This window comes from Dama dama, chromosome 4, assembly GCF_033118175.1.
Source record: "Dama dama isolate Ldn47 chromosome 4, ASM3311817v1, whole genome shotgun sequence".
Classification (NCBI taxonomy): Eukaryota; Metazoa; Chordata; class Mammalia; order Artiodactyla; family Cervidae; genus Dama; species Dama dama.
The window spans coordinates 56,949,039-56,976,756 of NC_083684.1; the positions used below are offsets into that span (position 1 = coordinate 56,949,039).

At 52.3% G+C, this 27,718-nt stretch overlaps 1 protein-coding gene across 1 annotated transcript; it reads right to left on the bottom strand.

Moving 5' to 3' along the window:
- Window positions 1–66: 66 nt before the first annotated feature.
- On the bottom strand, window positions 67–27,718 carry LOC133055107 (uncharacterized). Its single transcript, XM_061140565.1, has 16 exons — window positions 27,559–27,718; window positions 26,154–26,513; window positions 24,810–25,088; window positions 19,064–19,217; window positions 17,990–18,018; window positions 17,636–17,667; window positions 16,976–17,017; window positions 14,630–14,865; window positions 6,968–7,140; window positions 5,517–5,876; window positions 3,932–4,210; window positions 2,065–2,185; window positions 1,459–1,511; window positions 1,132–1,162; window positions 674–715; window positions 67–415 (listed from the first exon to the last, which is right to left on the bottom strand). The coding sequence occupies exons 1-16, from the start codon at window positions 27,620–27,622 to the stop codon at window positions 265–267; spliced, it is 2,406 nt and encodes an 801-aa protein (XP_060996548.1). The 5' UTR covers window positions 27,623–27,718; the 3' UTR covers window positions 67–264.

The following is a 27,718-nucleotide window of genomic DNA, read 5'->3' on the forward strand; positions in this document are numbered from 1 at the left end:
TCCCACTGCTGTGGAATCTGGGTGAGTTTTAGGTGGGAGGAGCCCATGTGCACAAAAAGAGCAAACGAGAGGAAAGTGCTCTTTATTCAGACCTCTCAGGTGGTCCACAGTGGGTCACAGGCCCAGCCACTTCCCTTGGAAGCCCTCAGTTCCTCAGGGAATGGAAGTCCTTGTCTTCATCCATCCAGGGCTCAGAGCAGCCTTGTCAGGGCCTCCAGAAGGTCAGGAGGGACACTAAGGCTGAGCCCAGGTCCCCCAGTATCTTCACAGGTCACAGCTGTTTCTCTGCTTCAGGTTTCTGACCTCACTCAGACTCTGGGTCTCAGGCGGGATCTTCTCCACAGCCCTTAGGGGGAAATTCCTGGAGCAAACTAAGAAACCACATCTACTTCGGGGTGGATCTGGCAGTAGATATCTGTGTTGGGATAGAGTAATTCCTATAAAGAAAGAAGAGGCCTTTGAGCCCCTATAAACTTCTCAGAACAGGTCCCAGGATCTCCCTGGCTCGGGGTCCACAGAGGTGCTTTGTGGGGAGCCTGGCTGTGCTGGAGGCTTTCTGGCCCCAGATGCATCGCTCCTCTTCATCCATTTTCCCATTTTTGCTGCTGTTTCCTGGACCTCAAGAACGTGCCCTTAGAAGTGCAGGATCAGACCATTCATCCCCAACACTCACCTCATAGAGGGGAACAATTGGCCTGGGGCTGTGTAGGGAGGCCTGGGCAGGGGAGAAAGTGGGCATCAGGAGGGCAGGGAGAGAGTCATTTCTCCTCAGAAGTGACCAGCCCTGCCTCCCAAGCAGCCACCTCCAAGCCTGAAGCCCTCACTTCAGTCCCCATCTGGGCTGCATGCCCCACCCTCGATAGCCCGAGACCCTTGTCTGAAGCTCCTAGTGCCCACTCTATTCCTGGCTGGACTCCAGGGTTAATTGTGAAGGGACCAGGCAGGCTCAGCGCAGGGTGTGGGGGTGTCCTGCCCATGAAGTGAGTCCCAGTCCTGACCAGGATGGGGTTCATGTTGCTGGCTACCTTGGAGTGAAGGGTGTCTGTGCTATGAAGTGTTGGACAGTCCCACTGCCCTGAGTCTGCACAGCTGGGACCACAGGGAGAAGAGACAAGGAAAGGATGTGCTTACCGGGGAGATAGAGCTGCCAGAGGACCATGTCCTAGGAGCAGAGACAGCAGTTAGCACCAGAGGCGTGAGGAAGTTTAGCCCATCCTCCCAGGAGAGGCTGGGGGTCCTCAGCTTCCAGAGAACCATGGGAGAAGGGGCATCACCCAGGGAGGGACCTTCTGGGCATTTAGGGTCCAGTGAGGTGACCCATGACTCAGAACTCATACATCTAGCAGGCCAGTCAGTGCGGATCCCCTGTGATGAAGCCCCAGGGCGGTGGCTGGCTGGAGCAGAGACGAGGATAGGAACAGGGTGTCCCAGCTGCTCGCGGGCTGAGAAGACACTCACCCAGAGTGGCTGCTGGAGGCTGCTGCTCTCTGAGGTCATTCTGTCCACTGGCCCTAGGAAAGGTCAAGATTATTTTTGAGGGTTGCAGGAGGCAGGAGGAGGTCACAGCTTTGGTGTCAAAACAGGGAACAAGGAAGGTTCCCTTTTCTAAACAGGGAGTGTGTACGTATGTGGTCAGATGCACAGTCGCGTTCAACCCTTTGCGATCTCGTGGACTGTGGCCCTCCAGGCTTCTCTGTCCATGGGGTTCTCCAGGCAAGAGTACTGGAGTGGGTTGCCATTTCCTTCTCCAGGGTATCTTCCTGACCCAGGGATTAAACCCACATCTTCTGCATTGCTGGTGGATTCTTTACCACTGAGCCACCAGGGAAAGTGGGGAGACAGTGGGGAGTTAACTGTGTCTAAATTACAGATGAAGAAGGTGTTGGGAAGCCACCACAGGTCAGCATCTGGTGAAGGAGAGGCCGGTGGATGAGAGGGAATGTCTTTGGAGGGAGTGGGGAGGCTGTGGAGAGCCAGGTCCGGAATCCAAGGATACGGTGTCTTTCTTCCTGGCTTGGCGTCAGCCTGGGGGACAGGATTAGCATCGGGCATTGCCATTTGTACCTTCTAGTCATCTTGAAGAAAACAAAACACCCCAGAGTGGTCACCACTGCCAACCTAACCAGGATGCCAGTCATGATGGCGATAACGATCTCGTTATTGAGGGCTGGGCTGTTTTCTTGGCCTGAAAGCAGAAGATAAAGGGGGAGACGAAGGCCTGAGTTCACCTGACCAGAAAAACCGCAAGAAGTCCTACGGGGGAGAGGGCCTGGTCAGGGAGGAAGGAAACGCGTTGAGGTCTGTGTGGTCGTGTGTTTTGTCATCACAGTGTCTTCCCAAATCTCCTGCTGCAGGCGATTGCATCTCTCTCTCTCTTTTTTTAATCACATTTGAAACCTCGGACTTCCTCTAACTCGACATCCTCTCACTGTAGCCAGCTCCATGTCCTATTCATGTTCCTGTTAAGGACTCTTTCCTCTTACATTATGCCCCCTCCCCTTGTTTTTCCTTCCCATCCCTATTGCCAGTCTTACAGGGAAGGTCTGCTCAACACCTGATGAGTAATAGTAATATTACCTGACTGTTTCCAGTTCATTCTGTGTGGCTGGCACTGTGGGAAAATCCTTTAGGTCCATCTGTTCTGATCCTTCCCTCCCCATGATGGAGGGGGTGTCATCCTTGCTGTGTGTACATACGTCTGAGACCCATGGTGCTTAAATAAACCAATGGAGTTCATAGAACTGGGATTCCCAGATGGCTCAGACAGTAAAGAATCTGCCTGCAATTCAGGAGACCCGGGTTTGATCCTTGGGTTGGGAAAGATCCCCTGGAGAAGGGAATGGCAATTCATTTCAGTATTCTTGCCTGGAAAATTCCATGGACAGAGGAGGCTGGTGGGCTACAGTCCATGGGGTTGCAAAGAGTCGTACACAACTGAGCGACCGAGCACATAGCAAATCACATCTGTTGTTCTTCAACAACAACAAAAGGCACTCGACCCTGGGGCCCCTTCTTTGTTTCCTATCTCCCCCTACATGAGGCTGTCAGGGTCTGAGAGAATCCCCTCCCCACATTCCAGGCTGGACCCAAGGTCTGCCAGGAGAAATCAGACAGCAGGAGGAAGAAGGGTCTGCTGAGATGTAGTGGGAGGGTTCAGGGGCTGATTTGGAATTTGCTTGTAACTTCTGGGAAGTTGGGAGGTAACTTCTTTCAGATTCTTTTCTGAAAACCTACAGGCTCTACCACAAAACTTGGTACTGATGGGCCAGGGGCCACTTAACAGAGACTGTGATAGCCTTGACTGTGGTTTTACTGGGATCAGTGACAAAGTTATGGACAAGGCAGTTACAGGATCGACTCTTATCTGCAGTGATGTTGGGGATAAAGAGTTCCTGTATGGATTGTGGGGGCCTCCCGGTGATAAGCCAGGGACACGTTGTGGCTGGGATTAGAGGCTGTGTGGTGGGAGAGGCTGAGGTTTGCCTCTGGATGGTAACAGGAGTCTGAGGGGAAGTGGTGGGGTGTCTGGGCCATCTGAAGCAAAGAGCATAAAGCCACATGTGGTGCAATCAGAGGGAAGGGAAATTCCTGGTCTGTATTAGGGCCACAGCGTCCTCTGTCTGGATCACAGCCTTGTTGTAGAAAGTCTCAACCATTACCTCTCATGTTCACTCATCCTGAGTCTGAGACATTAACCTCCATCACAGGCTGGTGACCCTGAGCCTCTCAATACAGAGCAGTCCATCCCCTCCTAGTCTTGATTCAAGGTGGGCCTGCCTGGGCTTGCCTGGGACAGGAAGTCATGGCTAGCCTGGGTGTCCCAGGGTGAGGGTCCTTGCTCTTGGACCTGAGAGGGGTGGGTACGGCCTGGCCTCGGGCACTGTAGATTCAGCCAGGAGGCCTGGGCCATGTAGGAACAGAGGTTACTCACAGAGAACATTCAGGTTGAATGGGTCACCATGGATGATATTCTCTGGATTCCTGGCTTCACACACATAGGGTTCTACGTCATTCCTCGTCACATTGAACACAGTAAGAGTTCTGTTTCTCTTGCACAGTTCCAGCTTGGTGCTGTTGTGGAGGCTCTGATTGTTGATCGAATACATGTAGAAGATGTCCTGAGTCTCAAATCTACACGTTAACACCACAGTGTCCTCGTGCTCCCAGGGGTTGGAGTTGTTGCTGGTGATGACAGGTGTGGGTAGCACCGCTGTGCAGATAACAGAGAGAACATTGCCCCTTTTCTACCTTTGGCTTCTCTAAAAGCATCTTCAATCAGGATTGGCATCTCTCACCTCTCAGCCAGACTGAGCCCTTAAAGGATAAGGCAGGTCTGTGTATCGAAGACAAATGCATGGGGAGCTGAGCTCAGAGAGTGTGAGGCCACCTGCTCTATGTCTGGGAGAAGCACAGGTTTCCTTGGGGGTTGACTGTGCAGTTGCGTTTAGTGGTGGACAGAACAGGGAGGGATTCAGAGACCACCTGGCGTCTCTCTTGGTTTTCATCAACCAGCCTCGGGAGAGAGCTCCCTGGGTGGCACCCCGGGGATGAGGAGCTTCTAGGAGTGTCTTCCTTCCTTCGTTCCTCCCTGGGGATGCTGAGACTTCCCTGGAGTCTCCAAGTCCCCCAGGGCAGCTGACTGACCACCTGGGGACCTTGTGCCCCTGTGATCTCCATGCTGAGTCTCAGGAGCAGGACCAGGCTGTCCCCCTGCCTGGTTGTGGCTCTCAGGGCTGAGCTCTGGCTGGCGTCCAGCTTGGAGCCTAGGGATTTGGCTCAGTGTCACTGGAGGCAGGAGCCCTGGGACAGGGTCTGGAGAAGGGCTTCCTGGGGCTGAGTTTCTCTGTGAGGATCCCTGGGGGCCCTCAGGCCGGGGTCTTCCCTGAGTCCTGAAGGGTCTTCCTCAGGGTCATGGTCATGGGGAGGGACCCGGGGCACTGGACTGAGAGTGCTCTCCCTCTGCTGAGTCCCTCTATCAGACCATCCTTCCTGCACAGGGTGTCTGCAGGGTCTGGCTTCCTGGAAAGCATTTCTGACCCTTTGGAGTTTGTCTCCACAGCGTGCGTCCTGCACTAAATGTTCAAACCCCAACACTGGACATCATGCAGAGGAGGATGGAGGCACCATCCGGGTCTGTCAGTCCTGTGTGTGTGAATAGAACTTACCCCGACCCATAGCTCAGTTGGTAAAGAATCTGCCTGCAATGCAGGAGACCCTGGTTCGATTCCTGGATCAGAAAGATCTGCTGGAGAAGGGATAGGTTACCCACTCCAGTTATCCTGGGCTTCCCTGGTGGCTCAGCTGGTAAAGAATCTGCCTACAATGTGGGAGACCTGGGTTTGATTCCTGAGTTGGGAAGATCCAATGGAGAAGGGAAAGGGTACCCACTCCAGTATTCTGGCCTGGAGAATTTCATGGACTGTATAGTCCATGGGGTCACAGAGTCGGACACGACCGAGCGACTTTCACTTTCACTTTCCCACCCAATACCCCGAGGTCAGAGAGGAAGCACTCACGGTATATGCAGAGATGCCCAGTTTGTCTTTCTGTCTGTAAATCATCGTTTGTAACGAGCAGCGTGTAGGATCCTGTGTCTTTCTGGGTGACATTCTGGATGAGCAGGGTTCCATTGGGGTAAAGTGTCTCTCTTCCGCTGTGTGCAGACCCTTTGGTAGTTACATTAGTGTCTACTCTGTATGATGCAATTAACTGGATGTTTTCTACCCTTTCTCCTCTGTACCAGGCATAGCCTAGACTATTCTCTGTCACGTTGTGGGCAAGTAGAAGAACATCTGTCCCTTCTGCAGCAAGGGGGAGCACCGTGTCAACACTGAGGCGGGCAGTGGTGGGCAGGGGCCAGAAAGCTAAGAGTGAGACTAGTAAAAAAAAAAAAAAAAAGACTGAGACTAGGAGGGAAGAGAGAAAAATCAGTTAATATTCTGACCTGTGTGTGGCGATGGGAAAATGGTGCCCTGGGTCCTGAGCAGGTCTCTTCATCCCTCAGCCTTGTTGTGTGTTTTTACATTGTGTGAGGCTGTGTGTGTGTATCTCTGTGTGCGTCTGTGTGTGTATATGTGTGTCTGTGTGTATATGTGTGTGTATATGTGTCTGTGTGTATGTGTATCTGTGTCTGTGTGTATGTGTGTGTGCATGCGTGCGTGTGTATGTGTGTGTGTGTTTGTGTGTATGTGTATATACGTGTATGTGTGTGTCCTCCTGGTTCAAGGTCAGCAGCATGACCCCCATCACTTCAGCCCCTCTGGGCTCTGTATTTCCTGTTTCCCCAGCTGTCCCCCGGCTCACTCCCTTGCTGCCCTCACACACCTGCTCACACTCAGGGGCCTCTTGGGAGCTGCCCCCAACAATGACCAGCTGCTGTAAAGACCCTCCATGTTCACTTGCTGACCCTTCCCTGTCTGGTTCCTGCATGACCCCTGTCAGCGCCTGACAGCACATTCTAGATCTCTCTGCTTGTCTGTCTTCCTCCCCACAGAGCGAGGGCTCCATGAGGCAGGGGCTTGTCTGATCCTGGTTACACCCCAGGGCCTGGACCAGGCTCCAGGTATTAATGCCTGGGGATGAAGGAAGGAGTGTTCCCAGGAATCCCACAGCCTGGTGTTTGTCAGTTTCTAAGGGTGCCGGGTAAGGACAGTGGTTACTGTCCTGGTTATGTCTTTTTCTGTGGTGACACAATAAAATGTTATTATTGTCATCAGTTTTCAACAATTACTGCTCAGTGAAGAATAACTCACAAAACCAACACCATCTGAGGTCTTCCCGCCCCTCACCAACTCTAGTTCATGGAGAGTCTCCTGTGACTGAGCCCCCACCATCCCTGCTCCCCGCCCTCTGCCCTCAGGCCTGAACAGAAGTCCTCTGTCCCCTCTCAGAGCCCCGTCTCCCTCAGAGACCAGCCAGTCTCTTGTTCTCCAATCTCTGCCCACTCCTGAAAATTGGCCCCTCTCACCTGCCAGGAGGAGCCTGTTCCAGGGGACATGCCTCCTGCTTGCAGGGCCTGACGGGGGCTCCATGGGGCCTGCTGTGTGCTGGTCCCTCTCTCTCTGAGGAGAACTTCCGGTCCAGAAACGCTCACAGGCCCTGCAGTCGCTGTGTGAGCTCTGCTGTCCTTCCCGCTCTGTGCTGGGCCTCCGCCCGGGGCAGGAGCACTTGGCTGGGTCACGTGGCCCGGGGGCGGAGCCTCTGAGCAGGCCCCTCCCACTCCCTCCCCGCTCATCCTTCCCTCCCTAGAGGCCCCGCCCCCTTCCCCGTCTGTCTGTTTCTATTCCCTGAACTCTGCTGAGTCCTCTGCCTTCTAGAGCAGTGATTCTCCACCCACACACACACACCACACACACACACACACACACACACACACACATATCCAAACACACACCTACACACATAAACACCTACAACACACCTACACACACCCACAGCTACACACACACACACACACATCCCTACACACACATCCCTACACATACAACTACACACAGACACCTACACACACCTACACACACCCACACACACATACCTACACATACACTTACACACACACACATGCACACACACACACACCCTTGTCTGGAAAATCACAGCCTTGGGGTGTCCGGGTCCGGGGTCCCCATGACCTGGATCAGATGCACACTCAACCTCCCCGACTGCCCTCCCTCATCCGCTTCTGGCTTTTCCCTTCAGAGCAGGAGCCTGGGGGTGGGGGTGCGTCGAACTCTTGTGACAGGGACGTCATCCCCGCAGTGCGAGGGAATCACCTGTGGAGCTTCATGAAGACTGCGAACCCCCAGGTGACACCTTAGAAATGCTGTTTCAGCCGCCGCCCAGGTCACGTGCTTGCCCAGCCTGACTGAGACCCCAGAACCCCGGTTAGGCTGCCCCACCCACCCCAGTGTTGGCCTCTGCTGTGTTTTGATCAGGGGTCTCTCAGCACAACGCACAGATCCAAACTTTCCAAATTTTGCTGGTAATTGTTCCCGTTCACAGAAACCCAGCTGGGCACCCAGGGTCTTCCTGTTGTTTTCAAATATCTGAGAAGATTGCTTTACTCACCACAGGAAGAACACACTGACTCTGGAGGAGAGAAAGGGGTCACATGAGTGATGACTGGAGAGGGGCCTGACCTCCACCTTAGCTTGCCACCAGCCTGGCGTCTGTTTTCTGGGACCGCTGCTGCTGCTGCTGCTAAGTCGCCTCAGTCGTGTCTGACTCTGTGCGACCTCATAGACGGCAGCCCACCAGGCTCCTCCATCCCTGGGACTCTCCAGGCAAGAAGACTGGAGTGGGTTTGCCACTGCCTTCTGCAGGGACAGAGACCCAGAAGCGGGTGTCAGGAGGAGCTGCAGTTCCCAGGTGAGAAGGGAAAGGTTTCCTGTATGTCCTGGGAAGAGAGGAAGCTGGTGCTGGGGGGTGGGCTGACTGCGGGCTCCCTGGTCCTCGGGTCAAGTTCCAGGAGACTCTCCCTCTCTGTGTCTGTTGCCTGAGACTTGGTTCAGAAACTGTTCAGGTCCTCCTTGCCATTATAGGGCCTCCTCTGTCACCCTGGCTGATTTTTCTGTGGTCACTGTGATCTTTCCCATGGGTGGTTCCAGGCAGGGATGGGAGCTGGCATGGGTGCCCATAGGCCCCTAGAAGGTTGGGCAGCATAGTGTGGGCACACAGGAGGGGCCCTGAGGGTCTGTTAGAGGAGGGGTCCCCTGGGGTCTAACGCCTGATGATCCGATGTGGAGTTGATGTAATAATAATAGACATAAGTGCACAGTAGTTGTAATGCACTTGAATTATCCCCAAATCACCCCCACCACTCCGCAACTGTCTTCCATGAATCCGTTCCCTGGTGCCCTTAAGGTTGGAGACCGCTGTTTAGAGGGAGGGATGGAAATCAGGCTCCTTCTCTACCTCCTTAGCCAGAGCAAAGGTCACCTGTTAATCTTCCGTGTGGCCCCATATCGCCCCCTGGAGGTCATGAGCAGACCTGGGGACAATATTAGGGGCTGCACAGGGGTGCAAACGCCAAAGGGTGTGAGCCGGCTCTGCGCCCTGGGCAGAGGGGTCGCTGACCTCCAGACTAGGGGCTGTCAGCCAGGGTCCAGGTCACTGTGGGTCCCCAGACTTCCCGACTCCATCCCAGCGCAGGGTGAGCCCAGGGAGACGATGGGCGTTGTTCAGTGGCAGGAAAACCGTCCATCCAGGTGCACGTGTGCTCAGGACGAGCTCTCAGTCCCTGAGGTTTCAAAGGAAGGGCCGGTGGGGAGTCTCTGGGGCTTTGGGGAGAGGGTGGCGGCCTGTGGGCTGGACCCCAGAAGGCCTGTCCTTCCCCACCTCTCAGCACTGGGGCTGCGCCCTAGTTCTCTGTGTCCCCATCGGTGGTCTGCTCTCGGTCTCCCCACAGCGCCGGGACCTGGGGCAGCTCCACCTCCCCCACGGGACCCCAGTCCCCCTGAGATGGAGCAACTGCAGAAGCTGGGTTCCCCTGTGCCATGCTGCTCTGGAAGTTCCCTTCCTTTCCCAGGATGCTTTGGGGGACTGAGATGTCTCCAAGGACCACAGGTGTCCCCCCAGGTCAGGGACCTTGGGATGAGGAGCTTCTCCCCAATTCCTGTGAGTTCACGCTGGGGCTCTCCCCTCCCCTGTGGTCATTCCCTTGGGATGGAGGATCAGGATTCTGAGCCACGTCAGGTCTCTGAGAGGAGGAGAAGGAATCAAGCTGCCAGCCCAGGCCCTCTGGGGAGACTAGAAGATTCTCCTGAGTAGAGATGGGAGTGGGTGTGATAATCTGGGAATGAGCAGAGGGTCTGCCTCCTCACAGATAAGAGGCCCCTGTCCTCACTCCTGACTCCGGGAGGAATAGAGTCCCGCCCTGGAGCAGCTGTGGGCACTTGCAGGTCTCCCCCCACTCTGATGCCAGGGCCCCTGTGTCCACAAGGGATATTCTCTGACCCCTCGGTGTCACACTGGGAGGGGGGTGGGGGTCTGGCTTCTGTTATGTAGATTCCCTTATCTATTTAAAGAGTATATTGAGCATGTGTGACATGTCAGCTGTGGGTTGTGTCCTGGACTCCAGACAATAGGATAGACTTGGGTCGTGGGTGAACACACTTGACTTGTGATGGGGAGGCAGACACTCAGAGAAGATCCTGGAAATAAGGAGCTAATTATAATGGAGGGATGGACTGAAGGGGAAGGGTCTAATGCATCCGGAGTCTGTCATGGAATCTCAGCTGGACTGCGAATCATGGAAGGCACCCCTGAGAAAGTGACCTTTTGCCTGAGATGTGAAGGGTGAGCAGACCCTCAGCAGAGAAGGACAGGGGCTGAGAGGGCAGAGCTACCTGAGGGGAGTCTGGCCTTCAGGTGGGCCTGGCTGGGAGGAGGAGCTGACAGAGTCCAGTGTGGGGAACTGGGAGAGTGGGGAGGACCGTGGACGGAGTAGGTTGCTGAGGGTCGGAGGCTGCTGGGCCGTGGGAGCTGCTAAGTGGGAAGGAGGTGGGCAGCCCTGTGGAGGCGCCCGACTGTGGAGGAGCTCTGCCGCCCTCTGGTGGCCAAGGAGGGGAGTGTTAGAAGGGAAAGGTCCTCAAGCAGGTTTTCTCCTAAGACAGCTCAAGAACTTGTCAAGTGTTTACATATCACTTTACAAACCCCAGGGACAGAGGATCCTGGCAGGCTACAGGCAGGAGGTCGCAAAGGATCGGACACGACCAAGTGACTAACCCTTTCAACACTACATGTCATTTATGCTCAATCATGTCCCACTCTGACTTTCCAACTCTCTCATCCAAGATCTTCTCTTACATTCCCCACTCCAAGATTTCATTCAGTTGAGATTTGTGCTGATACCAGGCCAATTTCTCTTTGTAGAAGAGGATCCAGTTGCAACATTCTCAGCCCTGGGGCAGGACTGGAGCATCTGTAAGTAGGAGGAGGGTGAGGAAACCTCCGTGTCCCCTGCCTGTGCGAGATGGTCCATGTGGACATGCAAAGGCTGCATTTCCTTTTCTCCCCTGACCCCTTAGTGTCTTCCCCATGGGGCAGGGCCAGGTGGAATTGGAAGACCAGGGGTGGTGTGGTGATTCTGAACCTCCTCTTCCCGCCTTCTCTATCTCTGCCCCCATCAGGGGACCTGGTCTTCATGGTGGGAAGGAAGGTGGGGCTTCTCCATCAGCCCCTGATCAGAGATTCTTTCAGCAAAAGGGACACAGGGATCAAGCACGCTAGCTCTGGCCTCAGCGTCCCTGTCACCCCGTATGATTGTAGTAACTGAATTATTAGGATCTAATGGCCTCTTTAGCATTCTAATTTAATTATTAGATTGTTTTTACTTCTTTTTACCTTTTGATATTTGAAGTTTCAAAGGTGAATCTCCATCTTCCTTGAGCCTGATTAGGGTTGATGCCAGGGCAGGTCAGTTGTCTTAAAGGTTATCTTTTATAGCAGCTTTAGTTTCACAGCAGAAGTGAGGGAAGGTACAAATTTTCCTAGGGACCTGCTGCCCACAAGTGTAGGGCCTCCTCCATATTCGGCCTTCCACACATGAGGTGTACATTTTATCAATTGATGAACCCACATGGATACATGAAAATGACCCAGCTTCCATAGCTTCCATTAGGGTTCACAGTTGGTGCTGTAAATTGCATGGGCTTGAACAAGTGATTATCAGCAACATGGGCTTCCCTGGTGGTGCCGTGGTAAAGAATCATCCTGCCGGTTCAGGAGACCCGGTTTGATTTCTGGGTCAGGAAGATCTCCTGGAGAAGAAATGGCAAACCACTGGAGTGTTCTTGCCTGGGAAATCTCATGGATAGAGGAGCCTGGCGGGCTACAGTCTATGGGGTCGCCAAAGAGTTGCACATGACTTGGCAACTAGAACAACCACAATGTCAGTGACAGGCCTGCTGCCAAAGTCACAGCATCAGGGCTAGTGAGTATAGAGCAAGTGGATGTGTGTCTGCAGGGCTAGTGAACACAGAGCTGATGGTTGTGTGTCTGTATATTCAAAAAGTATGACACACATTGCTTGTTTATTGACCCATACTCAAATATGGAAACCTCATGTGTGGGGTGGCCATGATGAACCAGTGTCTACCTACAAGTTAAGCATTGCTTAGAGGACTTTCCTGGTGGCTCAGTGGATAGGATTCCGCCTGCCAAAGCACAGTACATGGGCTTGATCCCTGATTAGGAGGATTTCACCTGCTTCGGAGCAACAAAAGCCATGCATCAGAACTACTGAGTCTGTGCTCCAGAGACCACGAGCTGCAATGACTGAAGTCTACTTGCCTAGAGCCCATGCTCGGGAGTAGAGAAGCCACCGCATTGAGAAGCCGGTGTATCACAACGAAGAGTAGCCCCTGCTCACTGCACTAGAGAAAACCGGTGGAAAAGCAATGAAGACCCAGTGCAGCCAGAAATTTAAAACAAAATAAAAATAATAAGAATAGTTCAGAATTTAATGTTTTTCCTGAAGTTGTCAGGTGTTCTTTTCATGTCCTTCTTTCTCAAACATCCAGGACCCCACAGAAAGGTTGATTTTCCACAGGCTGAGGACCTGCTCTGCCATTTGGGTGACTGCACTGCAAATTTGTTTTCAGTTTAGACAGCCACTAGCGAGCATCCTGCCTTTCACACTGACCATCAGCTCTGCAGTGAACACCTCACCACAAATCTCCGCCCCTGTGGAGTATGATCCAGGAGCTCATTCATTCAGCACACAGGTATGAAACTCCCTGCACCAGGCCTGGAGCTGGCCAGTGGACTCAGCAGAAGCAGGACAGGTGAATCCTTCCATGTCTGAGCTCCCAGCTCAGGGTTCCTCTTAGAACTGGAGTCCTGGTCAACAGGTGTGCACGCTGAATGTCACTGTATCCACTAAACTGCATTTGCAGGGGGAGTATAGGAGAATGTCCATTTCCAGCATCCTCACCCTTTATGGGAAAATTCTGTGAGGAGATAGCACGTGTGTCCATATGCCCATCTCCCTGCCCACATCCCTCCTTTATCCCCTACCCATCCTTCCATTCATCTTATCATGAAGTCCTTTGGCTGTGCCTCTGTGGTTGATCAGATGCCAGGACCCCTGAGATACCCTCAGTAGCTCCTTCTGCTGCTCTGTTTAAACACCATGGTTCCACAGGTGGTGCACCTGAGCCCGGGGGATTCCTGCAGAGTCTGTCCCCAGGGAAGATAGGAGAGGCCCCTGGGACCCAGGTGACCATTATCGTTGGTATCTCGAGCATTTTGCGTGACTGTTTGGGATGCTGGATGAGTTAGACCTGAGCCCTTGGGAAGTGTAGTGCTGGGTTTGGGTGTCAGACTTACCCCTGTCAATGGTACATTTGTGGAGAAGAGGAATTTGGGGTGACTGTGGAAGCCCTAGTTCCTTCTCTTCCCTGGGGTTCACAGGCAGATGGACAAGCCCTCAGGTGATGGATTGTACCCTGGAGAGTGGTCTCAGGCCCCACTTGTCCTTCAGCAGGACCCGTGCTCTGTTGGAAGCATGGAGAGATGGCAAACGCCCTGCTACTGGCTCAGGGCTCGGCCTGGAGGAGCTGGGAGGGTAGCCCAGGCCTGCTGCTCAGCCTTGCTCCCTGGGCCGCGGGGGATCATTTGGGGAATGAGGGAACAGGAGGCTCTGCTCGGGGGGCCTCCAGGCTAGCTGATGGCTGTCTCCAAGGTCAGGTACCAAGGGTCAGGACTTAGTCATGAAACGCTCCCTCCAAGTTGTAGACAAGATGGTCATCTGACACTCGGCGGGGAGATACTCTGAGAGGCCAGAGTTACTTCTCAGCCTCCTTGGGGACACCCTCCAGGTGCAGGATCATTCACCCGGGAGTTATCATGGGTGCAGATTCAACTAATACACAGACAGGAGAAAGTGCTCCCGATTGACAAACTAGAGCAAACTGGGTTATCCCTGAACACCTCCTCCTATGTTCGTCTTTCTTATAGAATAGAAATCAGCAGGATATCCAGCCGTCCCTTCCCATTGAGCCCTTCTTGCTGCAGCCCCTGGGATGAGCACAGCAGAGACACTGTCCATGGTGCTGATCAACACAGGCTGCCTAGGGGCTGGGAGCTGTGGTCTTTGAGTCGTATCTGCTTTCTTTTCATTCTGAAAAATTGGGCATTGCTAGTGAAGAAGATGCTCCCCTGTGGCTCAGATAGTAAAGAATCTTCTTGCAATGCGGGAGACCTGGGTTTGATGAGACTACGGAGATGAGAATGGATATCCACTCCAGTATTCTTGCCTGGAGAATCCCATGGCAGAGGTGTCTGGAGGGTTACAGTCCCTGGGGTTGCAAAGAGTTGGACAGACTGAGCAAGTTTCACTTCACAGAAAAGAAGAGGTGGGGATTGCTGCAGGGAGCGTGGACAGGCCTTGATCTCCAGGCCTAGGGCCAGTGAGATTTTTGCAGACGTCATGGCAGGACGTGACCCCACATGAGCATGACAAAGTCCAAGCTGCCCAGGGCACATTGAGGGAGGGAAGACGGTGACCACGGCCTTGAGAGGAGTGGCGGACAGAGCACAGAACCCTAGGCGATGTCCACAAGCTCAAGCCCACAATCCGAGAATGTGCCCCACGATTAAGGAAACCTACGGAAGACATTCAGATCACGTGACTGGGAGATTGTGGTGGGGAATATATCTGGCTGAGCCCAGTACTTTCATAATATTTCTTATAAATAAAGACAAAGGCAAGAGAGGCAGAGCCGGAGGAGATGGGATGATGGAAGGAGAGTTTGGGGAGACTTCAAGATGTTCCACTGCTGGCACTGAAGATGCAGGAAGGGGCCACAAACCCAGGAAAGCAGGCAGCCTCTCACAGCTTCGAAAGGCAAGGAAATGAACTGTCTGTAGAATCCAGAAAGAACAGGGTCATACTGACACCTTGATTTGCATAGATTTGTGCCACTCAATTTGTGGTCATTTGTTACAGCCTGATAGGATGGTCTTGAGGTGTGACCTTGTCTAATCCAGGACTGTGTGCCTGGGGGATAAGGAGTAATTTAGACCTAAATCATGATCGGAAGCTTTGCAGGTGGTTTCTCTTACCTCTCATCTCCTCTCAGCACAAATGACACTTGCCACTGGCCGAGCATGCTTATCAAATGTGGGCTCTGTGCCTTAGTGCACACACCAGCTTTATTTGTGCGAGTGTGGGGACCTGATCTGAGTGGACCTGTATGAGAACAGCACCTATCCCAGAACTGATGGAGAGACTGAGAACTGTTAGCCCAGGTGTGTGGTGGGGGCTTCAGGTGAGATGCGGGTAGAAAGGCCCTTGGGACACTTTGAGTAGGAGACAGGTGGGCCCTTTGCCATGGTAGCCAGGTTGATTTTTAGGTAGAGCCCTGCAACTCCACCCTTAGGCTCGTGTGTGTGTGTGTGTGTGTGTGTGTGTGTGTGTGTGTGTGTGGTAGCCTCATGAGCCACATTGGAGAACAAAATGGTGTGTGTGTGCGGGGCGGGTAGCCTCATGACCCACATTGGAGAACAAAGTGGAAACCAACAGGAAGTGGACAGAGGTCACGGGAAGTTCCTGGGAGGGCCTTTCTCAGAGCATGGCTTCTGGGTCCTTCCTTTCCGTGACTCTGATTGCTCCTCTGTCCCCCCAGAGGGAACAATGACCTCAGGGCTCAGGCCCTTAGGGAAACAACAGAAACCCACGGATAGAGAAGGCATTCTGGATCCTGGATCTGTGGACAGACAAAAGTTCCCGCCCCATCACCAACTCAGTGGAGATGAGTTGAAGCAAACTCCAGGGGACAGTGAAGGACGGGGAAGCCTGGGGTGCTGCAGTCCATGGGGTCCCAAAGAGTCAGAAACAAGTTAACAACTGAACAACAAAAACTCATTGGAGGCAGCCACCAGTTGGGGCCAGCAGGGCCTGGTGAGGAGGACCAGAGCACTCAGGATGCCAAGAGGCTGCACAGGGGCCTCACCCAGAATATGTGTCTCACACACGACTCGTCCTTCCTTCCTGACTCGGGTTCTAGTGGGTCTCAGGTGGTCCCACATTCTGTGCTCCAGAGACTCCATTCCAAGTGAGCAAGCACTGGGAGGTGTCTGGGACCCCAGGGCAGTGTGAGGACTGCCGAGTGCCCGTGTGGCTGCAAAGGGTCTGGTGACCCTCCTTTCCTGTTAGCATGACCCCCACCTCCATTCTCACAGCCTTCCCCTTACTTTCCCACAGGGAATAGATGAGGAGGTCAGGTAACCAGAGCTAATACTTTCCCTGTGGGACCATGGAGAAACGGGAGCAGAGATTCAGGTGAATTTCTTGCTGGACAGGACTCAAGGGCAGTATATTTTGCAAGCAGGGGAGGGAAAGTGCTCTTTATGCAGATCTCTCAGCTGGTCACAGTGGGTCACAGGCCAGTCTCTTGCCCTGTTGAAACCTCCCCCCACTGTGGGAACTGCAGTCTGAGTTCTGGTCCATCCAGGGTTCAAGGCAGCCTGTCAGGGTCTCCAGGAATCCAGGAGGACCCTGAGCCTGGCCCCAGGTTCCCGAATAGCCTCAGGTCTCAGAGCTGGTTCTCTGCCTCAGGCTCCAACTCTTGACCTCAACTGGGTCTTCGGTCTTGGGTCTCAGGTAAGCTCTTTCCCACAGTCCGTAAGGACACTTGTCTGGAGGAACTAATGACCTACATCTGCTTTGTGGTTGATTTGACAGTAAACATCTGTGTCGGGGCGTAGTAATTCCTGCAAAAGAAAACCGATGCCTCGGAGCTCATGTAACCTTCTCAGATGACTTACCAGGGATTCCCGGCCCCGGGTTCCCCAGGGCTGCTCTGTGGGGGTCTGGTTTTATCAGAGGTTTTTGGCCCAGACCTCCCTCTTCTTCATCTCTTTTCCCATCTTTCCTGCTATTTTTTGGACCTCCAAGCACAGCCAGGTGTGCAAGGGGCATTTCTTGAGCCCCTTGGGCTTATGGGACCAGACCGTGGATACCCACACTCACCTGGTAGATGGGAGCTGGTGATCTGGCATCAGGTAGGGAGGCCTGGGCACAGGAGAGAACGGGCATAGGGAAAGAGGGAAGGAGAGTCATTTCTCCCGTGCAGCCATCTCCAAGCCTGCAGCCCCCACTGCAAATCCTATCGGGGCCCTGTTTGCCACCCTTGTTAGCCGGGCTCCCCTGACTGATGGTCCCGTGCCCACTCTCTTCCTGGCTCAACTCCAAGGATCTCCTGAGGTCAAGTCAGGGGACCAGGGCAGCCTCAGGATAAGGTGGTGGGTGGTCATGCCCCTGAAGCGCATCCAGCTCCCAGCTTGGTGGGACTTGCCATGTCCTAACTACTTTCATGAGCTTCCCTGGTGGCTCAGAAGGCAAAAAATCTGCCTGCGATGCGGAGCCCGAGGCTCGATCCGTGGGTCAGGGAGATGCCCTGGAGAAGGCAACGGTAACCCACTCCAGTATTCTTGCCTGGAGAAATCCATGGACAGAGGAGCCTGGCGGTCTACAGTCCATGGGGTCACATGAGTCAGACACGACTGAGCGATTTTCAACTGCCCTCGAGTGAAGGGTGTCTCACAGTGCTTCAGGGTTGGACAGTCCCCCTGCCCTGAGCCTGTGAAGCACGGACGCTGGGGAGAAGAGACAAGGAAGGGATGTACTTACCTGGGAGACAGAGCCGCCAGAGGGACCACGTCCTGGGAGAAGAAATAGAACTTAACACCGGGCATGTGAGGAAGCTTAGCCCATGCTCCGAGGAGAGGCTGGATGTCCACCTTCTGGTGAACTATGGGAGAAAGAGCCCCATGAAGGGAGAGACACTCTGGCAATTTAAAGCCCCAGTGAGGGCGAGGGGGCCTGCCAGGATTATAAGCCTTAGGACAAGCAGCCTAGGCATTAGGGGTCCCCTGTTCTGAAGCCCCAGAGAAAGGACCAGAGACGCCGGGGGTGGCAGGCAGGAAGAGACGTGGCAGGGCCTGACCGGCGCTCCCCGCTGTCCTGGGCTGAACAGACACTCACCTGAGGTGGACGCTGGAGGCCAGTTCCCTCTGTTGTGGTGCAGGCAACCGGGGTTAGAAAAAAAAAAAGCAACAGGCTTATTTGTGAGGAGTGTAGAGGGAGGCCAAGGCTTTGTTGTCAGAACATGGGGCAGGAGGATCCCTATGTCCAAGCAGAGGCTGGATACCTCCTTTCTCCACCAAGGATGCTTAGAGGGGAGGGCCCAGCAAGGAAGCTGAGGAAGTCCTTAAGAAGCCATATCTGCCCCGAGTCCAGAGGGGCAGGACCATAGGCTAATAGGGTTCAGAAGAAAGTGGCCAGCAAAGGGACCAAGGCTCTGCGAAAGGCATCCATGCATCTAAAGCTTTGTCTGAGTGGATGCATCACGCCTGTGGAGAGAGCAGGGCCAGTGTGTGGGGAGGAAGGGGGAAGCCAGTGACTCTGGGATCTCACTGAGTGCAGTGTCGCTGCTGTGGCCACCTGCCCTCATGCAGGAGATGCTGACATGTGACAGTGGCCTGTCCTCTGTCTCCATTACCTGGACCTTGAGTGTAAAGACATCCCACCTCCTGCTGACCTGGCAGGATGTTGTCTCATGCGTCAGGGGCTGTTGTTAATGCATCGGCCACGTGGGGGCATTTGACCCCACGTGGCCTGTCCAGACTTCCATTCTCTGGCCAAGTGTGGACTTGGCGAGGACGACCCTCAGATCCTGGCCCTGTGACAGCCCCTCATCAGAGTAGCTGGATTTAAATATATGGGAAGACATACCTTTTTCTGAGTACTTACAACCTGCCAGCCTACATATAGGGAACTAGGACAAGGAGGGGTCTTAATTGTGTTAACTGATAGATGAGGCTTCTCTGGTGGTTCAGAGGTAAAGAATCCACCTGCCAATGCAGGATATGTGGGTTCGATACCTGGGTCAGGAAGAGTCCCTGGAGAAGGAAATGGCAACCCACTCTAGTATTCTTGCCTGGGAAATTCCATGGACAGTGGAGTCCATGGTGTGGCAAAGGAGTTTGAGACAACTTCACAACTAAATAACAAAATAAATGAGGATGGTTTTAAGGAAGCCGCCACAGACGTCAATACCTGGTGAGGGAGGAACTGAAGGATGAGAGAGAATATCCATGGGGCAGTGGGGAGGTCCTGGAGATCCAGGCCGAGAATGGGAGGGTGGGGTGTCCTTCCTCTAGGACTGGGGTCAATCTGGGGGCAGGAGCAGAATCTGGGAATGCCATTGTACCTGTGAAGGAAAAGGAAACATCCCAGGGCAGCCACCAGTGTCAGCACAAGCAGGAGCCCAATCACGATGCCAACAATGGTCCCCACATTGAGCGCTTGGGTGTTTTCTTGCCCTGAAAGCAGGAGAGAAAGAGAGAGGGGAAGTGGGGTCCGAGTTCACTGGAGGGAATATCCCGAGGAGTCTTACAGGGAGAGGTCCTGGTTAGGAGGAAGGAAATGCTCTGAGGTCTGTGTGTTTTCTCATCACAGTATCCTCCTGACTCTCCCACTGCACGGGCTTGCATCGTTTTACTCTTCATCAAATTTGAAACCTTGGACTTGCTCTAGCTCTCCATTCTCTCACTGTAGCCATTTCCATGTCCTGTTCATTTTCCTTTGAAGGACTCTTTTCTTCTCACATTATACCCCTCCCTCTGTTTTTTTGTTTCCATAACAATTGTTGGTCTTAGAGGATAGCTCCTCTCCAGTCCACTCAACATTGATTAGTAGTAATAATATTAATGAACTGTTTCCGGGTCCTCCTGTGCGACCGGCACAGTGGGAAATCCTTCACACCCATTTGTTCTGATCTTTCCATCCCCACGAGGGAGGGGTTGTCATCCCCACTGTGCATTCATAGATTTGAGACACACATGCTTCAATAAAGGAATGGAAGTCATAGAATTAGGACCAGAGGAAACAAAAATGTAACCAACTTGTTTAACTCTAGAGCTAAAACCCAAAACGCTGAAAACCAAAATATCACCTTGCATGCTGACCCTGTGTAGGTACTCAGGGAAGAATTTTAATCTCATTCACTTCCTAGTGAACATCTTCACAGCAGCCCTAAGATCCAGGTCTTCTTCTCCAGTTTTACTGACAGGGAAACTGAGGCACAAGATCCAGTGCCTTGCCTACAGTCAAACAGCTCTCACAAATAATAACCAAACTATGAAAAAATTAGCTAGGTTTTGCATAATTAATTAAACACACTGTTCTACAGGCTCTGAAAGACTACATCCTCATTATTTGCATTCATTACACACCCACTTCCAGTGAAATTACAAGGGAAGATGTAGAGGTGTTGAGGGTCACTCAGAGTGCTCAGCTGGGGAGCTGGGGTCACATCTGCAGACTCTGACTGGGAGGAGACCCTACACAGGTGGGACCCTGCATTCTCTGTCCTGACACCGTTGATTGTCTGGGACAGCAGCATCTTCTCAGTGATCCGTAAACTCTGCTCATCGATTCACTGACAATGGGATGCATGTCCCCATATCACTTGGTCTGTTTGCACCCAGATTGGAAGGCTCATGGGATTTCTAAGAGGGAGCGATTGACTACCAAAGAGCATGACCTTTGTCTGTGGTTCCTGATCATTTGGACTGGTGCCTCTGTCCATGGAATTCTCCAGGCAAGAATACTGGAGTGGGTTGCCATTTCCTCCTCCAGGGGATCTTCCTGACCCAGGCATCAAACCTGCATCTCTTAGTTTCCTGCATCAGCACTGGCAGGCAGGTTCTTCAGTTCTTTACCACTAGCCCCACCTGAGAAGCCCCTACAGAGGGTAGAGGATACATCAAACATGAGGACAAGTCCAGTTCTTCGATTCGTCCCATCTGAGAGCTCCTTGGGATGAGCCTTCCATCTCAGGGTCAAAACTAGCCTCCTCTCTACTGTGGTTTTCCACTCCTAATGTGCTTGTCTGAGATTGACCTGGGTAGCTATATAATCAAGGTCCATGTCTAAAGCACTGGAGTCCTTAGTGTGGGAGGCTGGCTGTCTCCATGTTGGGCACGTCTGAGGAGAACCTGCTTCTCAAGTAAGATGTGTTCTTCCTCACTGTTAAATTACTTAAACAGGGTCAAAGAAAATCTGGAGCTGAAGTAAAAGAACTGAAAACAATAACTTAGATGGGAGACTCCTCATCACATTTGAGCAGGTAGAGGAAAGAATCATGAAACATGAAGATAGAAAAAAAAAGAAGTTATTCAGACTGGGGAGTAGAAAGGGAAAAAAATTGATGAATACTGACTCCAGGCAAAGTATTATGCAGAACTCCATCAAGTGCACAAACACATGCAGTGTAGCAGTTCTTGCAGTAGAAGAGAGGGAAAAATGCAATGAAAAAAGATATAAAAATGTAATGGTTTAGAACTTCCCAAACTAGATGAGATCACATACTAGAGATAGTTAAGGAACTCCAAAAAAGGATAACTCAAGATATAGACACTGTGACACAATATAGTCAAATTGTTGAAAGTCCGAGGGAAAGAGGAAGTGAAAAGTGCAACAAAGAGAATGACTTATCACTTACGGTGGATCTTCAATCAGGTGAAAAGCAAATTTCACATCAGAGGCCAGGGCCAGAAAGTATTGAGATGCCTGATTTAAGTCGTACAAAGGGAGACTGTCAACCAGGAAAGCAATGTACAGAGAAACTCTCCTTCAATGAAGCTCAAATTTGGACTTTCCCAGATAAACAGCAGTCGAGGGAGTTTATTCCTTGGAGACGTGGGATACATGAAATGTAAAAGGAATCCTTTAAGATGACTGAACAAACATTACACAGTAACGCAGAGCCATAGGAATACATGAAGAACAGTGGTCAAAGGGACACGGTAGGTAGCTATCTTATTTAAGCCAGTATTATTGTCTTTTATGTAATCACTTGTTTTTGTTTTTTATTTCAAATGTATTGCATGAAACGATATTTATAAATCTATATAATCGGCATACATTGTATACGGATGGCTGAAATATATGACAGTAAGTGTATAGAATGGGGGGAATGGAGATGTATAGGAGCACATTGTTTGTATTATACATCATAGAATCTAGTTGGTATGTCAACTCGATAGATATATGTTTAAGATGTAACTGTCATCTTCAAGTTAGGCACTAAGAAAAAAACTGGAATACATTGGAAAGTGGAAGAACAGAATCAAAATGACACATATGAAAGGAAATCACCTAAATCCCAAACAGGAAGTAATAGAGTAATTAATGAATAAAGCATGGAGGACATATGGCAAGTAGCTAGATGGCAGAAGCTCTTTCTTATCAGGAAGTATTTGAATGATAGGTAGCCTCAACCTTCAAATTAAAGGCAGAGATTGACAGAATGGATAAAAATTATAACCCTCTCTTTACTCTCTTCAAGAGACTCACTTTAGATACAAAGACATAGAAGGTTGAAGTAAGGTTGGAAAAAGATATTTTATGCAAATAGTCAAGAAAAGAGAATTGTGGTGGCTGTATGAGTGTCTGATATAATCACCTCTAAGCCAAAAAAGCCTGCAGGAGACATTAGGGCCTTACATATCAACAAGAGTTTCCATCCATCAAGGAAATAGAACAATTATAAGCATTATGCACCTAACACCACCAGAGTTGTGAATCAAAAATGGACAGGATTGAGGGGAGAAAGAGCTCTGCCATAACAGTGACACTACAACACCCCACTTTCAATAATGGACACAGCATCCGGGAGAATTTCAGTGAGAAACTAGAGAACATCAAAGCACTGTAAGCAGAGACCTAACCGACCAACAGGCAACACAGAATCATGGGAGTTTATGTTTCGCAAATCACAGTCCTCAAGGCCCCCATCTCTCACCACACATGACCACCGCCCATCCTGTGAGGAAATGGTGTTGCTTCCACTGTAGAGACGATGGTGCAACTAAGAAAGACAAGTGGAGGGACCTGGAGTTGAATGTGACGGCAAGCCTGTAATCACAACAGTGCCAACCAACATACTGAACACTTACTGCCTGAAGACACGTCTGCTGTGATTCCCACCTTCACTGGAGCGCGTACTCACAAAGCTCTACAAAGTGCCTCATAAACACCATTGTACACACAAGAAAAAGGAGATTTAGGCTTCATGACTCACTGGGGCTTCCCAGGTGGCACTAGTGGTAAAGAACCCGCCTGACCAACAGGAGACACAGATTCAGTCCCTGGGTGGGGAAGATCCCCTGGAGGAGGACACGGCAACCCCTGCAGTGGAAGCTGGAGTCTTAACCACTGACTGCCCAGGGAGTCCCAGGTACTGGTTTTAGTGCTGCTTCCAGCGGTCTGGGGAACGAGGCTTCACAGCAGAGGGCCAGGAGAAATCAGGGGATGAGGAAGGGAGAGACAGCACACATTCCAATTGCTTGAAGTGAAGGAAATGAGATGATAGGCTAATTCCTGGTGGAATTAATAAAGGAAGATTATCCAGGTTAAAATGGTCTTCACTGGTGGCTTATATGGAAAACAGTGCCTGCAGTGCAGTAGACACGGTGCGATCCTTGGGTCAGGACGATCCCTTGGAGTTGTGAATGGCAACCCACTCCAGGATTCATTCCTGGGAAATCCCATGGACAAAGTATCCTAGTGAGCTATAGTCTGTGGTGTCAAAGAGTTGGACACCACTGAAGGACTAACACTGGAGGCAATGATAGTAACTCACAGGTCACACTCAGCCTGTGGGGGTCACTTTTGCTGGAGTTGGCCCTGTTGGACACCTCACACTGATAATCCCCGGCGTCCTTTCTGCTGACAGGGTCTATGGTGAGGATGCTATTGTCCAGGGACAGTGTCATCCCCCTTGTGAGGAGGAGACTCTGGCTTTTGAAGAACCAGCGTATGGAGACCCCAGTCTCATCTGTGAGGCAGGTCAGGACCACGGGACCCTCATGTTCTGCGATTGTGGTGTTGCTGGCTTGGAGGGAGGGCCATGCCACTGGGTCTCTGGAGAGACAGAGGGGTGACTGCTGAGAGGGGGTCAGGGGCCTGGGCCATGCTCCCTCCTCAGTCTCGGGGCCCAGTGACCTCTGTACAGGCGCCTGTAAGGAAGGCCCTGGGTCTCTTACAGGTGACAATGGGAGAGATGATCACACATCTCCTCTGACCCCCAGATCACACCAGGGGGACCCCTGCCTGGTTGCTGGGACAACACTCTAATATTGGACAGCTCTGCGGTATCAGCCTTGGGAACCTTGATTTTCTGACTGTGGGGCTATCCAGGCCAGTCAGGGAGTGTAGGATCTGAGAGAACATGTTATGACGGGAATAAAGAGAACCTGGGCGTACTGCTGGGGCCTCACACTGACAAGCCGGGAGCACTGTGTGGCTGGGTTAGAGGCTGTGTGGCAGGAAAGATTGAAGTTTCCCTCTGGATGGTAAGAGGAATCTAAGGGGGAAGTGGTGGTGTGTCCACCTCATTTGGAGCAAAAGAGCATAAAGCCACACATGGTGCAATCAGAGGGAAGGGAAGTTCCTGGTCTTATTAGGGCCCCTGGGTCCTTCTGAGCTGTTCACATACTCTGAAAAATTTGCAATCATTACCCTTCATGCTCACTCACTGTGAGCCTGAAATATTAATTTCTTTCTCCCATCATATTCTGGTGATCCTCAGGCACCAAGAGAGAGCAGCCCATCCCCTCCGTGTCTTGATTCAAGGTGGACCTGCCTGGACTTGCCTGGGACCGGAAGTCATGGCCAGCCTGGGTGTCCAGGGGTGACGGCCCATGTACTCGGACCTGAGAGGGATGGGTATGGATTGGCTCTGGCAGCGTTCATTTGCGTGGGCAGCCCGGATCACACAGGAACAGAGGTTACTCACAGAGGACCTTCAGGGTGAATGGGTCACTGCGGCGGACACTCACTGGGTTCCGGGCTTCACACACATAGGGCCCTGTGTCTTTCCTTGTCACACTGAACACAGTGAGAGTCCTCTTGTCCTCGGACAGCTCCAGCCTCGTGCTGCTGGGGAGGCTCTGATCGTTGATCCACCACATGTAGGAGGTGTCCTGGGTCTCAGGTCCACACGTTAACACCACAGTGTCCTTGTGCTCCCAGGGGTTGGAGTTGTTGCTGGTGATGACGGGTGTGTGTAACACCACTGTGCAGATAACAGAGAGAACACTGCCCCCGAGTTTCCCTGGTGGCTCAGACAGTAAAGAATCTGCCTGCCAATGCAGGAGACCTGGGTTCAACCACTGGGTTGGGAAGATCCCCTGGAGATGGGAATTGCTACCCAGTCAGTATTCTTGCCTGGAGAATTCCAAGGACAGCGGAGCCTGCCAATCAGAGTCTTCAAAGAATAAGGCAGGTTTGTGTCTGGCAAGACAAATGCATGTGGAGCTAAGCTCAGAGAGTGTGAGGCCACCTGCTCTATGTCTGGGAGAAGCACAGACTTCCTCGGGGGTTGACTGTGCAACAGCGTTTAGTGGTGGACAGAACTGGGTGGGATTCAGGGACCATCTGACATCTGTCCAGGTTTCATCAACCAGCCTCATGAGAGCGTTCCCTGGGATGCACCCCAGGGGATGAGGAGCTGCCCGGAGCTGCTTCTCTCTCTTCCTCCCTGGGGATGCTGAGATTTCTCTGAGTCTCCCAGTCCCCCAGGGCAGTTGACTAACAGCCTGGGGACCCTGTACCTATGTGAAAGTCTCATGAAGCAGGATCAGGTTGCATCCCTGCGGGGATGTGGCTTTCAGGGCTGAGCCTTTGCTGGTGACCAGCTTAGGAGCCTAGGGATTTGGCACAGGCTTCCCAGTGTCACTGGAGGCAGGAGCCCTGGGACAGGGTCTGGGAGGGGCTTCCTGGGGCTGAGCTTCTCTGTGAGGATCCCTCGGGTCCCTCAGGCTAGGTCTTCACCAAGTCCTGCAGGGTCTTCCTCAGGGTCATGGTAGAAGGGAGGGGCCCAGGGGCCTCTCCCTCGGCTGAGTCCCTCCCATCAGTCAGAACCTCTGTCTACACTGTGTCTGCAGGGTCTGGGTTCCTGGAAAGCATTCTGACCCTTTGGAGTTTGTCTCCACAGTGTGTGTCCTACACTAAATGTTCAAACCCCAACACAGGACACCATGCAGAGAGGGATGGAAGCACCATCCCAGTCTGTCAGTCCTGTGTGTGTGAACAGAATTCACCTCACCCAAAACCCCAAGGTCAGAGAAGAGGCACTCACGGTGTACCTGGAGGTGTCCGATTTGTCTTTCATTCTGTAAATCATTCTTTAAAATGAGCAGAGTGTAGGATCCTGTGTCTTTCTGGGTGACGTGCTGGATCAGCAGGGTTCCACTGGGGTAAAATGTCTCCCGACCGCTGTGTGCAGGCCCTTTGGTAGTTACATTAGTGTCCGGTCTATATGATGCGATTAACTGGCTGTTTTCTACCCTTTCTCCTCTGTACCAGGTATAGCCTAGCGGATTCTCTGACACGTTGTGGGCAAGTAGAAGGACATCCGTCCCTTCTGCAGCAAGTGGGGGCACCGTTTCAATAGTGAGCTGGGCAGTGGTGGGGGCGTGCCGGAAGGTTAAGAGTGAGACTAGGAGGGAAGAAAGAGAAATCAGTTAATATTCTGACCTGTGTGGGGGATGGGAAAATGGTGCCCTGGATCCTGAGCAGGTCTCTTCATCCCTCAGCCTTGGTGTGTTTTTATACTGTGTGGTGTGTTTTTATACTGTGTGAGGCTGTGTGCGTGCGTGTGTGTATATGTGTGTGTGCGTGTATATGTATGTGTGTATGTGTGTGTCTGTGTGTACATGTGTGTGCATACATGTGTGTGTCTTTGTGTATATGTGTGTGTGTGTATGTGTGTGTGTGGGTGTGTATGTGTGTGTGTCCTCCTGGTTCAAGGTCAGCAGCATGACCCCCATCACTTCCGCCACTCTGGGCTCTGTATTTCCTGTTTCCCCAGCTGTCCCCCGGCTCACTCCCTTGCTGCCCTCACACACCTGCTCACATTCAGGGGCCTCTTGGGAGCTGCCCCCAACAATGACCAGCTGCTGTAAAGACCCTCTGTGTTCACTTGCTGACCCTTCCCTGTCTGGTTCCTGCATGACGCCTGTCAGCGCCTGTCAGCACATTCTAGATCTCTCTGCTTGTCTGTCTTCCTCCCCACAGAGCCTGGGCTCCGTGAGGGCAGGGGCTTGTCTGATCCTGGTTACACCCCAGGGCCTGGACCAGGCTCCAGGTATTAATACCTGAGGATGAAGGAAGGAGTGTTCCCAGGAATCCCACAGCCTGGTGTTTGTCAGTTTCTAAGGGTGCCGGGTAAGGACAGTGGTTACTGTCCTGGTTATGTCTTTTTCTGTGGTGACACAATAAAATGTTATTATTGTCATCAGTTTCCAACAATTACTGCTCAGTGAAGAATAACTCACAAAACCTACACCGTTTGAGGTCTTCCTGCCCCTCACCAACTCTAGTTCATGGAGAGTCTCCTGTGACTGAGCCCCCACCATCCCTGCTCCCCGCCCTCTGCCTGAACAGAAGTCCTCTGTCCCCTCTCAGAGCCCCGGCTCCCTCAGAGGCCAGCCAGTCTCTTGTTCTCCAGTCTCTGCCCACTCCTGAAAATTGGCCCCTCTCACCTGCCAGGAGGAGCCTGTTCCAGGGGACATGCCTCCTGCTTGCAGGGCCTGACGGGGGCTCCATGGGGCCTGCTGTGTGCTGGCCCCTCTCTCTCTGAGGAGAACTTCCGATCCAGAAACGCTCACAGGCCCTGCAGTCGCTGTGTGAGCTCTGCTGTCC